Here is a 21,157-nt window from a genome sequence, read left to right as displayed (position 1 = left end):
CAGAATTTGTCATCAAATCCAGCTATGCTGGCTGTAGGGAGTGAGAGCAAGCTCAGCTGTTCCAATCAAGGCTTCTGAGATGCAGTGAATATGACACATAGTCACCTGTGGTTTGATTTTTATATCCTTGGCCATCCTAAAAAGTCAAGAAAATACTTCAGAACTTACTTAATGTATTAGTGCAACCTCATCTTAGAACAAAATGAGCTGCTTCCTTTGAGTCAGTAGGCACAGACGTTTTAGCCTTGATTTGGCCAGACAGAAGGACACAACTCTTCAGGCCATGGCTGTCTCCACTGTCAGTTCCAGCAGCCTTGGCAAGAGCGCTGGGGTTGCATGGCATCCCTCTGGGGCACAGCTGGCACCCTGTGTCAGCAGTCTGGCAGGGAAGGAGCCTTCCTTTTGGCACAAACAGGCAGGCTGCAAGTGAAGCAGCTGCTCAGGGAGGCCCTGCTCCATTCAGTCTTTGTCAGCTGCTCAAAGTGCAGCAGCAGCTGTCTCTGGTGAGAGATGATTTTAGGAGGCAGAATTCCTCTGCCTGTTCCTGGCCTAACTCCCCATGAGAAACGAGAGGCCTTAATTACACGGCTGACACACCCCTTCTTACCACTGGCAGAAAGGGGGGGTTGTTTCATGCTTTAAAATCTCTCAATTTTAAATAGCTACAGCTTCCCAGTGAAGATAACCAGAACTATAAAGAGAAAGAAACCAAGATTAGCATTTTGATCCAAAATGTATTGCACCACAAATCTCATAGTGTTTCATAATACAATCCATATTTACAGCACAGAAGGAAAGAAATCCAATGGCCATAGAAAGGATGACGTATACCACTGTTTTTATACAAGAGAAAGTGCATTAGCTTTTTAATATATGTATACACACCGTTCTTGCTCTGATATCTAAAGAAAATTCAACACTCAAGAACTAGTCCTTACAGTAAGTTGACCCTGCATAAGCTTTGGGATCTTACACTGAAGTTGTGTTAGGGAATACACAATCTAAGATTTGATAGTGGCACTCTTTATTGGCTGCTCTTCTTGCTGTAGAGCAGTCACCCTTCAAGCCAGGACCCAGATAAACCCATCAGTCATTCAGCAGGTGTCAGCGTGAGGAGAGGGAATTCTGTCCCCTGGTCTCAGATCGCACAGAAACAGACCACGGCAAAGAGACACTCCAAAGAAAAAGACCTGAAGAGAATAAAATCTTCCCAGAATGAACAGGGTTGTCCTGCCCTGCTGTGTTTCAGTAGAGGAGCAATTGATACAACCCCCCCTTTGATTGTCTGTGTTCATATTAGAACAGACTCTTCCCAGAAACTCCTCTGCTCCGTCGTTAAGTGCCCTGGATCAGGCTACTGAAGATGGTGTTTGGACAAGCTTTAGTGTACTAAAAAAATCCTGTTGGTTTTCTTAACTTTAAATAAATAGAACCTGTCTCTAAACTGAGCAGCGTCAGTGTGCCAAGGTAACAGCTACTGCCAGTACCTGTGTCTGGGGTACGGCGGTTAACAAGAACTGGGGAGGGCGGCTGGGGGATAAGGTTTGCAGCACGTGTACTGCTCTGGTAACTGGCCTCATGTGGAAGGACACCTTCATCTTCACCACAGCAGGAACGTGCCTGGAAGCAGGGAACAGCTCACGCATGGCAACTCTTAACGCCGCATGTCGACTGCCACCACCAAGGCTGTTCAGACCTCAGCGAAGCAAAGTTAAAAATCTCAACAGTGACTGCACCTCCACTAGAGGACGAGTTGAGTTTTCTTGAATATACTTAATAATTATTAAGTATCTTTAGTAACATAAGCCTAAGTGTAAGAGAATTACCAGAATTCCAGTCTGCTCATCAAATGCCATACATACATAGTTTTTTGAAAATACGTCCCATTTTTAACAAGTCAGATGTACTGCTGCTTCCCATTTTCATCTGGATTTTGCAGTGGTGTTAGTAACTACGGGCAAAACTGTGCTTCCTCTCTGTGAGGCAAGTGCCACCTTGGTCTCCTTTTCTTAACGGGGAAGGAAAGCAAGCTGCTGGAACCAGGATCTATTCAGTAAGAGCTGAATTTTCCCCTCGAAACCCAAAAACTCATGAGCAGTGTTTCTTTTACCATGTAGTCAGGACGGAGTTAACACCCCACTACATGTTCATAACAGTTTTTAAGCATCAGTATTTGAAGTACAGAAAACCACAACCAAAGAGGCAGATACTGGTAATGAAGGTTTGTTACTAGCAGACTTGGAAGGAAAAAAAAAAAAAAGTGTTTAGTACCAATATTCTTCACCCTTTGTCACTAGATTATTTTTTAAAAATAAAAGACGTTATCAGTGTGCACTTACAACATCTGGAATTCAGCTTTAAAAATTTAAAATGTTTCCTACCCCTTCTTCCCAATGCTAACGACCTATGGTACAGGCTAATAGATTAGTTTTCAAGGCGACTGAGTATTAGGTACTATAATTAAGACCATTTTAAATATTAATTTTTCTTTAAGAAAAGTAAAATCAGACAACTCTAAAGTTGTGCTCTCAAATTAAATAATCATCATCAACGTGCAGCCGTCAGGACTGCAGGCCAGGATATATGCACCTTAAATTACACAGTGATATGAAAAAACGCGAACCATTAGTTGTGTCAGTATAACAAGGCAAGGCAGATTTCTTTTTTGGTTAAAGCTCCTGCTCCTGTTCTTTGAAAGGCTTTTCAAACTGTCAAAAACTCAATGCAATACTGCCAACTTTTTTTTTTTTTTTTTTTTTTTTTCTTTTGCATTGCTTGCTTTCCACAGCGAGACAAGGAAGCTTTACTGTGCCTCTGGCACTGGGTAACAGAAGCTGGAACCACCGTGGTAACAGATGCACCTGAAGGTCGAGCCGCCGGCACCGCTCCCGGCGAGGTCAACGCTACCTTTGGTGCCAGGAAAACCACCCCGATGAGCACAAGGAGCTGACTCCCCTTAGAGACCATCGGGACAACGGTGCCCGAGTCCAGCCCAGAAGAGGCGTTTCAGCTCGTAGGGAACGTTTCTCCTTGCACAGTATTAGTTTTGTAAACAGCGTCCACAGTTCTTGTACAAAATACTGCAATGACAGTGATTAAGACACACCTGAATAAGTGTGCTCAGCGTTCTTTTCACAGAAAAAAGTGGCGAGATGCTGACTGCCCATTTTCAGGTTCCCTTAAGGCCACAGTGTCCTTGGGCTCGAAATAGATGGCCGGATACTGCCTTTAGGAGATGGCTTTGACCCAAACCACGACATCTAGGACAGGAAAGCACAGTACACATTAGTGAGGCTCACACTTTCAAGAAGCTGAAGATTTGAAAAAGAAGGAATGTGGTACACATGCATCTCCCCATCATTTGAGGGAAAGAACCACTTATAAAACAGAATGCTGCAGACTTCAGACTGAAGAAGTGAAGACAGTTTCACACGATCAAATCTGGAAGAAACAGCATCCATTTTCCACAAGATGCCTGAAGATTACATTTAAATATATTCTTTTAAAATAATTACAACTTATAACTCTACAGTCTTTTAAATACAGTAGCTTTAGTCAATCTAGTATTAAACTGTTCCCTGAACAAGGCGGTGAGGAAATCTCCCTCAGTTGCATCCGTGTGCAGACTGAACGTGCCCAGCTTAGGCAGTGGGCAGACATAAAGCAGGACATGAAGGATCTGAGGCAGCACTTCTGTATGAACATTCACTAACAACCACAGAGCCAGGGACACGCAGGAGATCTCATTCGATGCAATGGAAAGGAAAAACAAATCTAGCTGTCTAAGGCCAATGTCAAAGCCATAAACCAAGAATTCTGTTTCCTCCTCTTAAACATCTGACTGTACTCCAGTGAGGACCTTCCAGCCTCCCTCCATGGACTCTGTCCGCTGGGCAAAACTCTGCCGTTACTCCTTGGCTGAAGCACTGGGAAGTTGCTATTTCCCTCACTGAAATGAATTCTGACATGTATATGTGTGATTAGCTAACAGTTTAACAATAAATTACATTTATTATTGTAGTTAACATTCAGAGAAGATACTCTTCATGATCTCCCAGCATCTAAGAATTTTCATTCCATCTGCTGGGAGTCCCCTTAGAGACTGCAAGTGGAACAGAACCCTTACCTTGTACTCCAGAGTTTCTTTAAGCATGTTTTCTTCCTCTTGTGAAAAATTCAGTAACACAGATACAGCTTTAATTAGATGGAATGCCTGAAAGAAACCACAGGATTTTGTTGCTTATGATGCTCTCAGGCTCTACATTCTGGACTACGGCGCAGCACAGTTTTTCTGGAGGTTTGGTCAGACACTTTTTAGTCACAGCTGCGAAGAGCAGACCAGCAGCCTTCCGTTATCCCCAGTTCCAATAGACCAGGATGGCCCGTATCTTATTTCTTCTATGTGTGTTTCCTGGCTTTCTGCTCTTTAACATTGGTTTGCATATTTTGAGGAAAGAAGACAAATGGGGAGCCTAGTTAGTAAGAACAGAGAAGCAGCTTGGCCCCTGTGCCATCCTAGTTCTTTTAAGTTGTGAAAAGTTGATCAAAGCAGCACTTAGACAAGAAAAGAATCATGCTGTTTTAAATATACACTCAAGTATATTAACTCTGTAGTACTCATATTCTAAACGGGGCGCACAATGCAGAGTTAGTAAAGGGATTTCAAGGAGATACACAATTATTTTTTGATCTTACTCACTGACTTGAAATTAAGCAAAGTATATTGTTGGCATGACTTTTTTACCTTTAACTTTTTGACACAATGTGGAGAATGTCAAGGAGCTCCAAATGCACAAGGGATTACCTCTTACAGATCAACAGCAAGTAGTTCGTGTCTTTTTCTTGGTTTTTCTTCCATCTGTCTTAAATATACAACCACTACATTTTAATCACACACTCCATTTGCTTTTTAGAGTAGTGCAGAGGGAATGTCTTGTAGCTTCAGATCTCTAACTTCCAGATGTAACTTAAAATTCACATTTCCCTTTCATTTAGTTCGTAATAATCTGTACTTCCAAACATATCTCTGTTAGCTGTTTTGCTTCATTGTGCTGAACCAGTCAACAACCTTTGAAGTGTACCAGCATGGAGCTGGCACAGAAGTGTACTTAGCAGGTAACAGGTGGCAGTTTCTAGCGAAAGACAGACTTTGGAAGAGAAGGTAAGTGGATACACTCACCTCAGATTCCCGGCAGGACATGAATTTTAGTACAACATGCTTAAGGTATTCAAAGTTTATCTCCCTTGAGTCATTTAAATCAGAGTTGTTTGTGACAGTCACAGAAGCATTAGGCACTTCAGAATTTGCTTTTTCACGTACATCAGGTACCTCACTGTCGGGCCTGATTTTCTAAAAAAGAAAAAAAAGAGGAGTAAATTGTAGACTCTGCCAGCCTGACGCTGGGAGAGGATCTGGGTCCGAGACACCTAACAAAGAGAGCTTGTGTCCACAAGGTGGGTACAACCTGGGCATCAACAGGACAAGCTTCTCGTCCTTCATGGGATCACAGCAAACAAGTGTCTCTCCCGAGGCTCCAGGACAGAAGCTAGTTGCTGCTAGCGTTATGTGTACGTTACCCAAACCAGCACGGACCTGCCTCTGTGGTAGAAACTATCACCTGGTAATTTTGTAATTTTCTTTTATCACTAACCTGCTCTGTGCCTTTCAAACCTGGGCTTTCTTCAAAACAATTTTCAAGCTCAGAACAAAAATAACAACATCAGAATATTTTAAAACTTCTGTTTTGTTTTTTTTTTTAAATACAGTAATTTTTTCTTGGAGAGGCAAACTATTGTAAGAGGGCTTAAAGAGGAGCTTTCTCTGGGGCACATACCACCCCCACGGTAAAACCTCACTGAACGGCAGCCAAGCAGCGAGCAGACCTCAGTTGTTCACTCTACAGAAATGTATGAAATACTCAAGATTACCAAACACAGACCTTCTGTACCTAAAACTCTCCACTGCAAGAGCTGAGTGGTGATGGCTACCTGTCACACCATCATTCAATAAATGATCCAGCGTAACATACTTCCTTAATTTAAGGGCTCACCAATCTGCCTGCAAACAGGAGGAAACTGCAGACACCTCCAATAAAAAAAGTATGCTTTAGCTAGCAGTCAAGCTTTTGCAATTAGTAGTGCAAGTAACATAAGTGCCAGCTGAAGAGACTGAAAATAACCCTTACCAACTCCTTCTGGAGCGTTTTCTTGAGTTCTGTCATTCTTTGCTGCAGCTGCTTTATCATCTGCAAGCAGAGCGAAGGATAGCGTTAATACAGTGCTCGTTGTCAGGACACATTTTGTCCCACAGATACCTGGAAAAACCCATGACAAACAAGTGTAACGAATGAAACAATCATTAAACAGCCTCGACAGCTCTGAAGAAGCAACCTGAACGTCTTGCCTCTCTAGCTGCACACACACGACTCGATACTTGGGCTTTCATGTGACAGCACCGTGGAAGTGAACTAAATTCTCCTAAAAGTGCTCTGCAGGAAGCTGTGAACAGTATCACTTGGTGCATCTTTCCTCCAAAACAGATAAGGATTCCTGCAATTCTGGCTGCAGTTTTTATCCACTGTTGCTAGATTCTTGTACAATCCAGAGGAAAAAGAAAATTACCCAAATACTGGATTCAAATCGGATCTGCCATTTTGGTAAGCCTGTCCCTCCAAGGCTGCAGCATGGGCAGCACTAATTATTAGGCTTCCTAATTAAAAGGGAAAAGACTAACAGCTGTTCCTGCTGTTTCAGTTCACCTTGTTTTTCTCAACAATTTGCTGTTCCAGCTCTCTGTTGTCCTTCTGAAGTTGAACGACGTCTGCAGCTGCCACCTCTCCATTGTGTTCCGCCACACGGTTTTCTGGAGAACGGAAATGTTTGTTGTTCAAGGCTCTCGTCGATTCCTCTAGTTCCGAAACCTATACAAATGCAAAGAGTGAGTTGCAAAGGTATCATGACATTTGCAGCCCATGAACACTCCCCAGGGAGAAAGCTAGACTTTTTTGGTATTTTTCTGGGGGATGGGTGGGGTGGTGGTTGCTTTTTTTAAACCAGAAACAATTAGTGGGATCTAGTTTGCTCCAACTCTCACTGGCCTGCTTACTACTTGTGGGTCTCTGTCTCACTGGTTTCATAATGGTTCTAAGACATTTCATGAGTCAATTAAAATAAGGGGTTGTTTTTCATAAACCAGTCTCAGATCTGACAGGAAACAGCTTTCTTTAGGAAGACAGGGAACAACAATTAATGGTGGTCTAAACTGCTGGTGCTTCAGGTCATGAGCAAGCTGTCAGAGCAGACAGCTTGAAGCACGTATCACCAGGCACAATGGGACTGCGGTCTCTTGCACACTTATTGTCCTGAGAAGTCTGAACAGAGCAGGTTTGCAGCTGCACTCACATTTTTCTCATGTTCTTTGGCCAACAGGCACTCCTGTACCTGCAACTTCAGTTCATCGATTTCCTTCCTTGCTGTTTCTTCTCTCTCCGCTGCTTGGCTATTTCTTGCTTCTATGTCAGACTGCAGCTGATGCATTTGCAGCAAGACAGCTTCACGATCTGGGAAAGCAGAGACCTGCTTAGTATCAGTCTACCGAATCAAATAGGAGTTTGTAATTATATTTCTTAACCTAAACAAGTTACAGCGACAGTAAATCCTGACCTTTTTGCCTTGCTCTGTTGTAAAGACAGAAAGACGGTGGAATTTAAGCCACCCATTTATTTCATGTGTTTTGCACAAATCAATCATTTACAAGAAGTACCAGCGAGATTTGTTATTTTACGGTGGTTTTGTTTTTAAGGATGCAGTAAAGAGACTGTCCAATTGTTACTGAAAGAGACAAGATTTTGAAAATTCTAATAGATTAAATACGGAAGAGAAATCTCAAATTATTACAATATACAGACAGGCAAGCCCAGAACTGGAGACTGTACTTAGATAAAGCTGTCTGGGATACAGTACGCTCATTTGATCTAACCTTGACTGAGTTGGTTTAGTTCTTCCTTCTGTTTTAGAAGCAGATCACATTTTTCATCAATCAGCTGGTCTTTTTCCTTTATTAAGGAAGCCAGATGTGAAACCTTCAAAGCAGGCAAACAAACATAAGTCATTAAAGATATAGAACTAGAAGGAGGCATTGAAAGATTTCAACACATCTCAGAGGTTCAGAATTTTTCTTTTTTGTGGGAAGGACCAAAGAAAATCCTTGTATCAGTGGCAAAGGCAGTGGTTGGTATCTGTAACTGGCAGGGGCTGCCTGAGCTCTGTGCTACGCAATACAATACCTTGAAAAAGTGGTTTGTGTGGCATTAATGTTACAGATAATACAACGTGGATGTCTGATCTATCTAGAGACTCACAGAAGGCATCACCTCTACAGTACTGGCCTCATTCAAAAGCACTGAAGTCAATGTGCTGTAAGAGCTAAACCACACTGCTTCTGATAAATCTGTGCCACCGTGACAGACTGCCTTGTAACCAGCAGGTGGCAGCTGCAAAAGAGCCACTGAGCAAAACCAGAGATCGCCTCATACCCCTTCTACAGACAGCTGGACCAAGGAAGCACAGACCTACAGCAGTCTCAGAAGAAAAAAGAACCCAAAAGATGGGAATTCAGTCCAACTTGCTCAGTTGGTAGTTCCTGGATTAAGTGAACACAAGCTCACATCCACCATGACCGCTTTGATAAAAGAACAGCAAAACTAGACTACCTAGAATTCACATTTGGCTACTGAGTACAACCTTCTCCCTACAAGGAAATTCACAATTTTACAACTGCTGTGCTTCAGAGGGACAAAGACATGATATCAGCACTGAAAGGAACAACAACAGAATGAACAGGTTTCTTTAAAACAAACTGGCAATTAGCCAACGGCTCGGGACGGCTGGCCCACTGGCACTGCCCATCTTACAGATCTCCAGGGCTCTGAAACACCAGCCACCTTCATTCTGAGCAAACGTGTTCACTTGCTCCTACCTGGTCTGCCCCTCAGTTGTTCATATTCCACTGCCAAACCTTGCTGTAGCTCTTAAGGCTACAAACTTCAGAACCTCCTGAACTTTGCAGCCAGCAGCGTTTTATATTCTTCCAGTGCAAGAACTCACTTCAATCAGTTACATTCTTGTGCAGGCATTTACAGAGACTCCCTTCAGGTTCAAGTTCACTGAGGCAACCACTGCTATCCTGCATGCCAAAGACACGATTCTGATTGCCTACAGGAAAGCTGGGGAGGGACTTTTTACAAGGGCATGTAGTGACAGGACAAGGGGCGATGGATTTAAACTGAAAGAGGGGAGATTTAGATTGGATCTAAGGAAGAAATTTTTCACTCAGAGGGTGGTGAGGCACTGGAACAGGTTCCCAGAGAAGTTGTGGCTGCCCCATCCCTGGCAGTGTTCAAGGCCAGGTTGGATGAGGCTTTGGGCAACCTGGTGTAGAGGAGGGTGTCCCTGCCCATGGCAGGGGGGTTGGAACTGGATGATCTTTGAGGTCCCTTCCAACCCAAACCATCCCATGATTCTATGATTAATGTTCCTGACTGTTATGATAATTAAGCCCAAATCTAGTCTGGGCTGTGACAGGTGGGGAGCACCCAAATTACTTCAGGCTGTCGGTATTAACCAACCTGCTGTTGTAATTCCTCTCTCTGTTTTCGTGTTTCTTCTAATGCTTTGGCGATTTCCACGCTGACAGTCTCTCTGCTGCTCAATTCATTCTGCAAACCAAGGGCAATTCAGAGGTTAGTGGAGACAACTAAAATCAAGCCAGTCTCTCGTCTCTAAACCCAAATCTATTAGTGACCAGAATTTATGGGCATTCTGACACACCAGGATTTATGCTTCCAAATGAGAGTTACTGTTTTGTTTCACTGCACTGCTGCATCTTTGCTAGGCCAAACACATCCGACGCTTAAGAGATCTTTTAGCTTGAAGTCTGTATTACAAAGTAGCTCCTTCCTACAACTGCTCTTTATTCCAGTTGTGCATCCAAGGGAGTAGCTACAGAAAAAAACTTTCAACAATCTAAAATGACAGTCAAAAGCCTGAGTATAAGCTGTAAATATCTGACCAACTTCAATTTTTAACTTTTGTTTTGAATGCTGTGAGTGGAATTTGGTGCTGAACTATTCTGCATTCATTACTGCTAACAGGATTTAAAAGCTCTTCATGCCTGACAATACAGGAATGTGTTATTTCTGCCTGATTTAGGCAGACACAAGGATTCCATTTCAGAAAAGGATCAGCCATTTGAAGTGCTCCTCAAATGCATTATCTACTGAGTACCAAAGACGATTTACAGCTCTAAGTACATGCAACCTGACTGCAATGTGACTCCAAGCACTGAGAAAGCAATACACTTTGCTGTTACCTGTGTCTCAAACTGGGCTCTGTGTTTAACCAACACCACTAACCAGTCAGACCCTTACCTTTAGTCTGTTTAATTCAGACTCTTGTTTTTTTAAGGAACTCTCGTACTCTTCTCTGCTTCCATTAAGATTTTCATTTTCCTTTTCCAACTGGCTCTGTAAATAAAGATTGCTTCAATACTATGTAAAATTATTCTAACGCTTTGTTTAAACAACGAAACACATCAAATGCTTTGCTCATGTTTAGTTTCTCAAAGTTTGAGATCTTCTATTACAACGACAGGAGCATTGAATAAGAACCCTCAGACAGCATGCAAGGTCTGCAAGCCCTGTTAAGATCATTTTGCTATGGCTCACACGGCCCACTGAATGTACTTACCATCTTGTGCTGAGTAGCCGTTTTATCAAACTCCCAAGCTGCTTCAAGAGCAGCAATTTGAGACTCCAGCTCCGTAACTTTCTGATCGTACTGATGTTTCTCACTTGAAATCTGTTGCTGTAGTTTACTTCTTTCATCCTCTAGATGAGTTTGCTTAAGAGAAATACAGAACACGACATTAATAAAAGGGTACTGTGAAACTCTGACAAGAATCGGACACCACTCCGTGAGACACACACTCCAACTGAAGCAGCAGTTTTCCTCTGGCAGCTGCGTCACGTACTGGTGCACAGACACTAGTTTAGGAGACAAGCAGCACAAAAGCACTGGAGAAGTGAGTGTCTCTGGAGATGCTGAAGGCTGATCTGCGACTGGTCAGTGAAACAGCATGCAGGATACTCACCAACTTCTGGATCTTCAGATCCTGCTCAGCAGCTGCTTCTTTGCTCTTTTCCAATGCTTCTGTTGCAATCTGTAGGTTTTGTTCCAGTTCTTTATTCTAAAATATAAACATATATTGAATTCCTTACCCATTGGATGACCCGGTAGGGGAAGGTAAGCTTAAAACCATAAAACCACACAGTTCAGAGAGACTGCCTACCAGACACACGCTGCTTTTAAAAACCCTTCACCACACCACTACCTCCCAGCAATGCTTGCACTTCAGCTACTTGTTTCTTAGGATAAGGGAAGATCTGCATGAAATCTCTAACTTCATAACTCTAGGCCCTTCTCCACCACTGAAGGGGGTGTCACTAGAGGTGACATGCAGTCTTTCCTTTGGCTGACAGCACAAACGCAGTGAGGGGAAGAGGTGTGGGGCATAAAGAGGCTGGAAATAGCAGGAATTTGTAGCGAAATAAAAAAAAAAAATACTTACCTGTGTTTCCAACCGGTTCACAGTCGCAGCGTGATGTGTTCTGTCTGTTAGTACCTGCTGCCTGGTTTCATCCAGTTTCTGCTCCAGAGTAGCTTTCTGAAGATTACATGGAGATGAAGAACAGGAGAAAGGATGGACAAAGAGAGAGGTTTTCTTTTTAATTAAGATTTTTCTTTCTATTTCATTACTAATGTCAAACTAAAATGGAACCGTTATTTTGATGTGCAACAGAGTTTTGCTCTTGGGAGCCAGCAAGCTTGATGCTACTGCACAGGGCCTCTATGGACCATGTTGCCATGGGGATGATATTCCTAATATTAAGAATGGGAAATTCACTGGCATCCTATCATGGTCCAGAATTAAAACACTAATCAGCAGCTAGATCGTAGTTTTCTAACCCAGGCCAAGTTTAAGAGATTTAAAAGTGGTTTTTTTGAAAGCTTGACTTCTCCTTCGTCATAGCAAACACACAAACAAAGAAGGTAAAGCTTTTGCTAGTTATGGTATTTACTTTCCAAAATGTTTTACTACCCCTATGTGAACTTTGAATTGGCTTGTGTTTACTAAGCCAAGTTATTTTATCACAGCAACATCAAGCTGATGTGTCTTGTGGTCAAGACTAACCAAGGAACAGCATATTTTCCCTTGTCTCCCTAAGACCCAGCTGGGGAAACGCTGCTCTGAGGCTGATTCTGAACAGGAGCATCAGTGCTTGAGAAAGAGATAGAGAAGAAATGAGAGAAAGAGCATTAACCAAAGCTAAGTTCTTTCTGTTTTCAGCTGTTTCTTAACACTTCTGAGGCTCAAGCTTTCAATATACAACATTCTGTTTGTACACCTATGTGCAAAAACAGTTCCCCCCCGTCCAATGCTTTGCAAGTCATGATAGCAGAAGACAAAGAAGAAAGAAAAGTTTGCACTGTTCTCCCTAAGGATTAACCCAGGAAACTCTCAAGTTGTTCTGCCTCCTGTGGGCAGGTTAAAAAGCTGCTCTTTTGTTTCTAAGCAGTCAGATGCATTGCCTAAACAGACAATGGAGGGAGAGCAATAAAGACATCTGTACAATATTTACAAGAACAGGCTCAGTGTAGTCATCATTCTGTCCAGCACAGACAGCGTGCCAACATACACTGAAGGGACAAACGTACCTGCATTACATCATCATATATTCTTTCCATGTGTGAGAAGTAATGTATGTCCTAAAAAAAAAAATCTCATTAAGACTGCACCTCTAAGCAGTCTATAAACGTATAATTACCTCTTTGAGCAGCTCCTGCACATGTTCATCCCCTGAAAGATTTCTTTCTATCTTCTTTTCCAAGGAAGACACTTTTTCCTGCAGCTGTTCAGTAAGTTTATTTCTCTCAGCAAATTCAAAAGTCATCTGTGAGAACAAGAAGTCACAGAAATCTTTTTTGTAGTGAAGCTTTCAGCTAATCCATTGTGGTTTGACTTTAAAAAGTGCTATTAGAAAGCAAAAAGTCCTATATGAAAAGACAATATGATTCTAAAACACTCTCTAGACACCAAATTTCAAACTCACAGTGCATTACCCAAACGTACACCTTTACACCAGCCAACAGCAGACGCATCTGAAAACACTTAACCTTTTGCTTGTGTTGTTCATATTCCACCTTCAGAGATTCATGCTCCACCTGTAACATTTCCAGTCTCTTCTCACAACCAGAACCAGCAACTCGAGCCTAAAAATTTTGAGAAATTACTTGCTTTGAAACTTAGATTCCCAAAAACACATAACTGATATCTAATCTAACTTCTGCAGACAAGGAGCTCTTTGAATCAAGTCTCACTTAACTCAAACTTACATTTTGCAAGTCTACAGAAAGCTGCTGAATGACAGTTTGTAGCTCCTGTTCTCTTAACTCCAGAGCAGTGATCTTATTTTCTGCATTTGTCTCAGCTGTCATTAGTTCATCTCTTCACAGAAACAGAATAAAAAAAAAAAGTGACATACTGTTCCAGAAAAATAACCTTTAGCAGATAATTCTGCTTCCTATGAAATGGACTAAGCAACATCAACCAGATTTTCTTGTCCTAAAACCAGACACTGCTCTATTATACATTTTCCAAAAAAAAGGGACAGTTAAGCATTCAAGTGATGAAAAAGAGAAATGATAACAAGCTTACAAAACCCTGAGCAAGTACTACTTTAATTGGCTTGAAAAGAAATATAAACTTGGCATTTACATCCACCTTGGCACATCGGAAGCAATTAGTCAGCTCACTACACATATAAACTCTTTCAAAAAGCCAGAACTGGGCACAAAGTAAAAACCCAGGAAAACGAACACACTGCTGCTCCTGGCACAGCAGCTCCATACCTCCGTGCCTCCAGCTCCAAGAACTGCTGCTGCAACTCCTGCAGATCTTTCCTGAGGCCTGCTGACTGGTCGTTTGCATCCTGAAGCTCCTCCTTGGTGTGGGTGAGCTCTCGAGTGCACGCCTCCAGCTCCTGCTCTGTTCTGCTCAGAGATTCTTCCTTTTTCAAAAGCTGAACAGTAGAATGTTATCTTTGACAATGCAGATAACCTGGTAATACTGATCAAAGTCTTCTCACTGAAACTTATCCTTTTTACTAAGTCATGAGCTGAAGTAAATTAAATTACAAGTAACTCCCAGAAAAGCTGAAATAAACTACGTAATATTGTACGTGTGTACCTACTGTTAGGATGTTGACACTGACCAAGACTGTACATAAGCATTAAGGCTAAAACAAGTAATGCAGAGCTACCACTAACTGGATATTCTAACAAAAATTTTAGTAAAGACAAAAAAAAGTTTAATATAATCTTACCATGTGTTTAACTTTGGCAATTTCCTGCTGCTGAAAGCCCTCTAGTTCATCAATTTCATCTCTTTTTTGAAAAAAGTTCAAACTCCGCTCCCTCATTTCTTGTAACTGTGCTTCCAGCATTTTTTTTTCCTGGTAAATCAATGAAAACAAAAGGAATCCAAGAATATTTGTATGCTCATTTCAAGCCAATGGGAGTTTAGTTAAACTGCCTGGGAAGGGAATCTTGTCTTGCAGCCATGAGGCTCTCTGACGGAGCTGCACGGAGAGCTCGTTCATGTCGCAGCAGGCAATGTGGAGCAAATTACCGAACCTCAAAAATCTCAAAAAAACAAAAATCTGTATTTATTACAATGCAACCAGTGACCACCTAACAACTGTCACCAGTGGACAGCAAACAGCAGCATGTTTAATGTTTCCATAATCAGACATACTTTAAAACAGACTAAGCTAGACAGCTGGAACAACTATGAGACTGAAATCCTGTACTAAAAAAATCCCTGTCAAATAATTTCATTTATTTTACAAAACAGATGACCTACTGTGAGACCTCAGACAACTCACTGCCTCCCTCTGCACCCCAGCTGCCTCCTCTGTAATAAAGGAAACTATCATTTCATCTCACAGAAGTATCTCTTTCTCATCGTAATCCATCATTCTTGACCTCTCCACCGAAAAATAATTCCAGAAATATCTCCTAAAGCACTGGGGCTGGTAACCAAAGCAAATCTCGGGGCTTTCCAACTGAACAAAGACGAAATAACAAAAAGGGCTGGACAGTCGAGCTGTAGAAAGTGTGCATGTTGGTGTTTACAAATACACACACACAAAACAAAAGAAAAAATTCCCCAAAGTTAATTACCTTTTCAACTTGATCCAGTTTTTCCATCCACTCCTGAACAAGAAAAAAAAGAGAAAAAAAAAAATCAAAATCAATTTGTAGACTTTCAAGGACATTATGGTAAAAAATACCTAATTGTATTGCTAACACAGATACTAAGTTGTGGCAATGATTATAAAAAAAAAAATCAGTCAAAGTAACAGCATTTTAATATATAAATATTGAGGAATCACTTACGCTACCTGAGTGCACAAGCCTTATGCACGTGAAGTAAAATAAAAGTGACAACAGGTCTGCTGCCCTCGAACCCCACCAGACACAGGGCAGGCTTAACCCTTCACTAGGAACTGGTGTGGGCTCTTTCTAAACAACAACAGCCAGAACAATGACGAGTCCAACCTGGGGTAGCGGAGGGTGTCCCTGAGCACAGCAGGGGGTTGGAACTGGATGATCTTGGTCCCTTCCAACCCAAACCATTCCATGACTCTACACACCATTTCTGGTATTTGAACTCGGCACCCCCTTGTTCCCCAACGCTGGCACGTTAAGGAGGCAAAACGCAGAACAACTATTTTCATTAACAGTGACACCTGCCCAAAACATCACAGTCACACGCTCAGTCTCCACAAACAGTCAGCTCAAGCTGTTACCTGGTCCTTTTTTTCCAAGGCCAAAGCCATCCCCTCGGCCATCTTGGCCCGGCTGGCCTGGTGAGCTTCGTTCTGCTCCTGGAACTTCCTCATGGAGGCTATCAACAGAGAATCACCAGCTACATTAAAAACCTGGCTTTTAAAACTGCTTCTCGATTTTCTGCAGGTTCTTTATAACTTTGAAGAGCTGCTTCTGCAGGTAATTAGCCCCATCCTGACTCCCTAGCCCAAACGCTGTGCCACTTATTACCTCACCCTGTTTGCACGTTGGATGAGTGCCAGAAACAACAGACGACAGCAGCACCATTCCCACTGCATTATAGCAAAGCTGTGGGTTTCAAGGGTCTCTCCTGCACACTCACCCCAGCACAGCTTTGCTCAACAGCCAGCATGCTGCTGCTGCCTTCTGCGCTGCAAAGAGAGCAGGAACTTATGTTCACCCAGAGGTGCACAGTTAGAAAGCAAATGATTGACACATCTGTGCACGAAACCCATCTCCTTCCAACCATACCAGTTTTCAATTCAAAAATAAAAAAAAAAATACGTACAGTCCTGATGCTTTTCTAACGCGTTTTCAAGCTTCTCTCTTATCTTCTGCAAGTTTCGGATCTGATCAGCATAGTCTTGTGTGAGGAGGGAGAAGCACAGACCAGGAATGAACAGACATTAAGGAAGGAAATTAAAAAAAAAAGAGAAAAGGATGAGTGGAAAATGATGATGATTTTCTCTACCAGAAAATCATTGCTGCTGAGGAAAACTTGGGTGACCGCAACAACAAACACAGGCAAATAGTTCTGTGCTGTCCACGGGGTAAATGGCTGGTACCAACAGGAGGGCCCCTCCCAGGGTGGCAGTGACACGGAAAAGGGCAGTACCAGAGAATGAAGAGCTATCCCCACTTTTTATTTCATTCCAGAAGTGATCCGTTTCTCTGCTTAGGAGAGGCCTCTCTCACTGGAGGAGGTGAGGATGGGGCAATTCCCAACACGCGCATCCCTGTTCCACACTGCTCCCCGTTCCAGTCACACAGCACTGCTGAGCCTGAGCTCTGACTGGTGCCCCCTGGCCAGACTCACACTCTTTATCACCAGTCTCTACCAAGCAGAACTGACACGGAAGGCAGCTTTAAAAACCAAAACACACACCCCCCTTGGAGAAGTTTATGTACACTGGGAAGGAGGATGTACTTACTGGTCGGGCTGCTTGCACAAGTCTCTTGCCACTTAGAGCCTCCCTCTCTCGTGCTAAGCCCCACCAGCACTTCTAAGTTCACCTCATGCAGACAGGTGAACACTTTGCCCTTTCACATTGCAATGGGAGATCACCTCTGAATCCCAGAGGTGATGATCACAGATGATCACATCTTCTCGAACTGAACAGGGGCCTGAGAAGCCTCCTGAACAAATTAAAATAATCCTGTGGTGCCTATAACCTCTCCTTCCCTTCCAAGGCTGCCCACAAGCGTTGCGAAGCAGCAGCCTAACCCAGTTCAGCCCAGTCTGATCCACTCCATACACCAGCGATGGAAAGCGGCAGCAGAGCAGAGCCTTTACTGCAGCTTTACAGAACAAGGCAGCATCTCCAAAGGAAAAAAAGCCTCAAGACTGTTCTATGTCAAATCCTTTGCTTTTTCCTCATTTCACAGTTCCCTCCTGTAAGGATGGCAGTGTGCTACTGTCAGCATCAGAAAGCTTAGATCCTCAGCGAAACAGACCATCACGTGCACAGAGCAGGTAAAACAAAAGTGGGGACAGACACTGTCTGACGCACGGGAACAGAAAGCGACCCTGGCTGTTCCAGAGTCACACAAACGTGTTGTGAAATCAGCAGAGAGTCGCTCTTCATAAAAAAAATCAGTTATCCTGGCTGTTATGTGGATGACAATCAACAGTGTTACAAATCCATTTAAAAAAAAACCCTATATCTGTGTATTTTCAATAAATTAAAACAGTTAAGATGAAAGGAAAACACTTCATAAACCCCTATTAGTTGAGATGTATCGAGGCACGTACCAGACAGCTTGACCTCCAGTTTTCGTATTTGTTCATTTCTTCTGAACAGCTGGGATGAGAGATCCTCTCTGGAGCTGCTTCCATCAGAAGCCTTGGTGGAAAAACAGCACTCACGTAACTCACAAAATCAGGACAAGTGATCCTGCCCTCACAAACGTGTCTCACCCAGGAAAAACGCTTCCCTTTTTCACACAAAGGGGAACGCTGCACTAGCAGAGCTGAACACAGAAATGCTGAAGAAGGAGAACAGCGGGGGCTCAGACAGCCCGCTCGGCAACGCTGGCCTGCTCCGCGCCACACCACGCTTTCAGAGAAGCCACGGCTGAAAACTCTTTGTCTGGACTGATCACTGAGGAGAGGCATAACAGAACAACCGGGGAGGGGGGGATCAGGCTCTACAGTGCAGGATTCGGGAGAGGCCAAAGGGAAAGTCTTTTGGAAAACTAGTAAGTGGAAAAGAAACAGTAACGCCCTTCACAGGGGATCGCTCGCTGGGTGCTGACGCGGTTGTCTTTCCATGGAACGGTATCTCCGTGCAAAATCCACGGCATAACTGGCTTTGATTCTCTAAGGGGTTTTAGCTCAATAAAAATCAATATTAAGTGGTTAAATTAATACTGCTAAACCAACCAGTTCTTGGGGGTTTTCTGAAAACCACTCAGACCTTCAGCTACCGTCGTTATTTGTTTTCTGTCCTCCACACTCACGAGACAGTAAATGACATTTCTACGTGGGAATTTGTCAAGCGCAAAAGAATTTCAGAAAAAAAACCACAAGACTAATTATTTCCACTGTAAAATGTATTTTAGCATTAGGAGTTCCAACTTTCTGCTTAACGGAGCTGGAATTTCAGCTGAGCATCAGAACAAACAAGTTAAAAACTCAAGCAAGGAACTTCTCCATTTTGCAGACAGCAGAACCATGCAGCGACGTGCTGCAATCCAGTGGGTGCTGCTGGCTCCAGCAGCCGTGCACCAGTGTGTTAACCCAGGCTGCGACAAACACCACAGCCCTTGAGGGGCAGAGGTGTCTGGGCATGACGGGGTTCCATTTAATCCCAACACTCTCGAATTCCACAGCTGCCACAAACAGGGCTGTGAAAGGAAAGAGAGCTCCAGCCAGACACTGAAGGAACTGCAACAGTTCCAAGAGCAGCAAAAGTGAACACGTGCTGCAGAAAGAACACGCTCGAGGAGGAGGAGCGCCAGGAAGCCACGAGGCAAACACGGATCACAGCAAGGCCATAACTGACTGCTACCTGGCTTGCCCTCCTGCTGCGTCAGAAATCATTGTGCACACAGGTATCTGACACGTCACGACAGCTTTATTCCATGTTTTGTGTGTGTCTGACGACATTCGGCACTGAGACAGCTTTGTAACTCGTGTTTACACAGGAACACACGCCTCCTAGTAACCACTATGGTTAACACACCAACGTTTTCTCTTCAGTACTTAAGTTTATCCAAGCTAACGATTAATTTATGCATTAAGACTCCACAATACACACTCAACTCATGCACTAGACTAAAAATGGTTTTCTGTAAAGCCGTAACAGAGATGCTGCAAGAGAAATCGAAGCTGAAAGCAAGGTGTAACTCACAAAGTCATCTCCGGAGTCTGCTCCCACCGACGTGATCGACTCCTTACTGACAGATCTGGGAATCCTGGCAGCTCCTCCTGGCCTGGGAGCGACAGCCGCCTCTTCCGCTATCTTCTTCTTCAACTTGGCGAACATTTTACTGGTCTGCAGCGCTGGAATATCCAGCTACTTTGACGAGCCACTGCCTCCAGTATGGTAACTATACTGGCGCTCTGTTTAAAGCTTCCAGACGCAGCTGCTGAGATTTAATTTCGTGTCTCATTCACTCGGTTTTATTGCTTTTCTAGTCCCATTAAAGCCTTCACAGCCTACCAGTACCTGCGAATTAAAGAGATCCGGTTTCCACAGCAAAAATTCCCGCCTGTGCCAAACGCCCAGACAACCGAACGCCTGTCAACAGCGCACGCGGCACAAAACGCCACGAAGAAAGCGGCCCAGAGGAGAAACCTTTGAACAAACCAAACGAACCAACCCAGCCCGCGGCACCGCTCGGCGGCACGGCGGGGCTCGGCGGCCCGGCCCGGCCCGGCCCGGCCCCGGCGGCTCGAGGCGGCCGGGGCCCCGCCGCTCCCCCGCGGCCGAGCGCTGCAGCGCAGCCCAGCCCCGCCGCCCACCGCTTCCCCGGCCCAGCTCCGCATCTCGCCCTCGCCGCCCCCCGCGCCCTCACCGCCCATGGCCGGCCCCGCCGTGCCGGGACCCCGCCGCCGCCACCGCCGCTTCCTCTGGTGACGCTGACCCGGAAGCGCCGCGCAGGCCGGAAGCGGCGCGAGCCCGTGCGCAGGCGCGGTGGGGCGGGGCGGGGTTGAGCCCCAGACCGCGCCCCTCCCGCCCCGCCCCGCCCGCCCCTCCCACCCCGCCCCGCCCGCCCCTCCCCTCCCGCCCGCCCCGCCCCGGCCGAAGGTTTTGCCGCCGTTTAACGGCAAACGCCGCCGCGGCGGGGAGGCTCGGCCGTGCCGACAGCAGCCGGAGCACACGGGGGGGACGCGAACGGCGGGCGGGGAGGGGCGCGGAGCAGCCGCGGGGCCGCCCCGGTGCCCCCGCCCGGCGGAACCGCACTGGGCTCGGGCGCAGAGACGCCCCGGGCGGGCGGGGGCCGCCGGCGGAGGCCGCAGCGTGCGGCGCGCTGCCCGGGAGAAGGCGCGACCCGCGGGCTCTGATCGCCAGCGCAGGCCGAGGCCAACAGACACCAAAGAACAATGGCAGAAGTTTCCGGGATTACAATGCTTTGGCGATTTACAGATCCCTTGCAAAAAACGTCTGTTTGCTCCAAAAAAGTTTATTTATACATCTCTATATTAAGTAAAATATCTGTTTTTACCAAAATACGATATACAGGCACATGGCTGTAAAATAACTTTAAACCAACTCACTATAAAATTGCTTTTGGTAATAAATAATCCGATTCTCAGAGAGGCAAAACGCTCCGTTGACCTCCGCGGCCGGCCCGAGGCACAGGTCCTCTGCCGCTCCAGAACTCTCCCTCCATCTCACCTGCCTTCCCCTTGTCCTCACTGAGCCGTGGCCAGGGCAGAAGCAACTTGTGCTTTTTAGCCTGCGTGGGGCCAAATCCCGCTCCTAACAAGCCCCTTGCAACTGAGAAGTGATAATAAACATGT

The 21,157-nt window shown here is 44.6% G+C and overlaps 1 protein-coding gene across 7 annotated transcripts; it reads right to left on the bottom strand.

Annotated features, from left to right (window-relative positions):
• Position 1: 1 nt before the first annotated feature.
• On the bottom strand, positions 2-20,238 carry GOLGA1 (golgin A1). Of its 7 annotated transcripts, XR_015222798.1 has the most exons (24): positions 20,209-20,238; positions 19,542-19,859; positions 17,942-18,032; positions 16,478-16,552; positions 15,930-16,027; positions 15,301-15,333; positions 14,442-14,570; positions 13,969-14,138; positions 13,453-13,564; positions 13,234-13,329; positions 12,885-13,010; positions 11,627-11,722; positions 11,150-11,245; positions 10,747-10,899; positions 10,428-10,523; positions 9,627-9,716; positions 7,979-8,081; positions 7,402-7,559; positions 6,759-6,920; positions 6,186-6,245; positions 5,180-5,350; positions 4,127-4,213; positions 3,107-3,260; positions 2-136 (listed from the first exon to the last, which is right to left on the bottom strand). XR_015222798.1 is itself a non-coding variant. In XM_086625395.1 (23 exons), exons 2-23 carry the CDS (start codon positions 19,674-19,676, stop codon positions 3,180-3,182), a joined length of 2,418 nt encoding a protein of 805 aa, XP_086481521.1. In that variant the 5' UTR covers positions 19,677-19,859; positions 20,209-20,238; the 3' UTR covers positions 2,755-3,179. The 7 variants fall into 7 exon arrangements, 5 of the variants coding, with proteins under 5 accessions (XP_086481521.1, XP_086481523.1, XP_086481522.1 ...); XM_086625395.1 differs by lacking the exon at positions 2-136 and having other exon boundaries at positions 2,755-3,260; XM_086625397.1 differs by lacking the exons at positions 2-136; positions 11,150-11,245 and having other exon boundaries at positions 2,755-3,260.
• Between the last annotated feature and the right edge of the window lie 919 nt (positions 20,239-21,157).

Source organism: Tauraco erythrolophus, chromosome 22 (assembly GCF_009769465.1).
Source record: "Tauraco erythrolophus isolate bTauEry1 chromosome 22, bTauEry1.pri, whole genome shotgun sequence".
Lineage (NCBI taxonomy): Eukaryota > Metazoa > Chordata > Aves > Musophagiformes > Musophagidae > Tauraco > Tauraco erythrolophus.
This window is presented reverse-complemented; position numbering and strand designations above follow the sequence as displayed.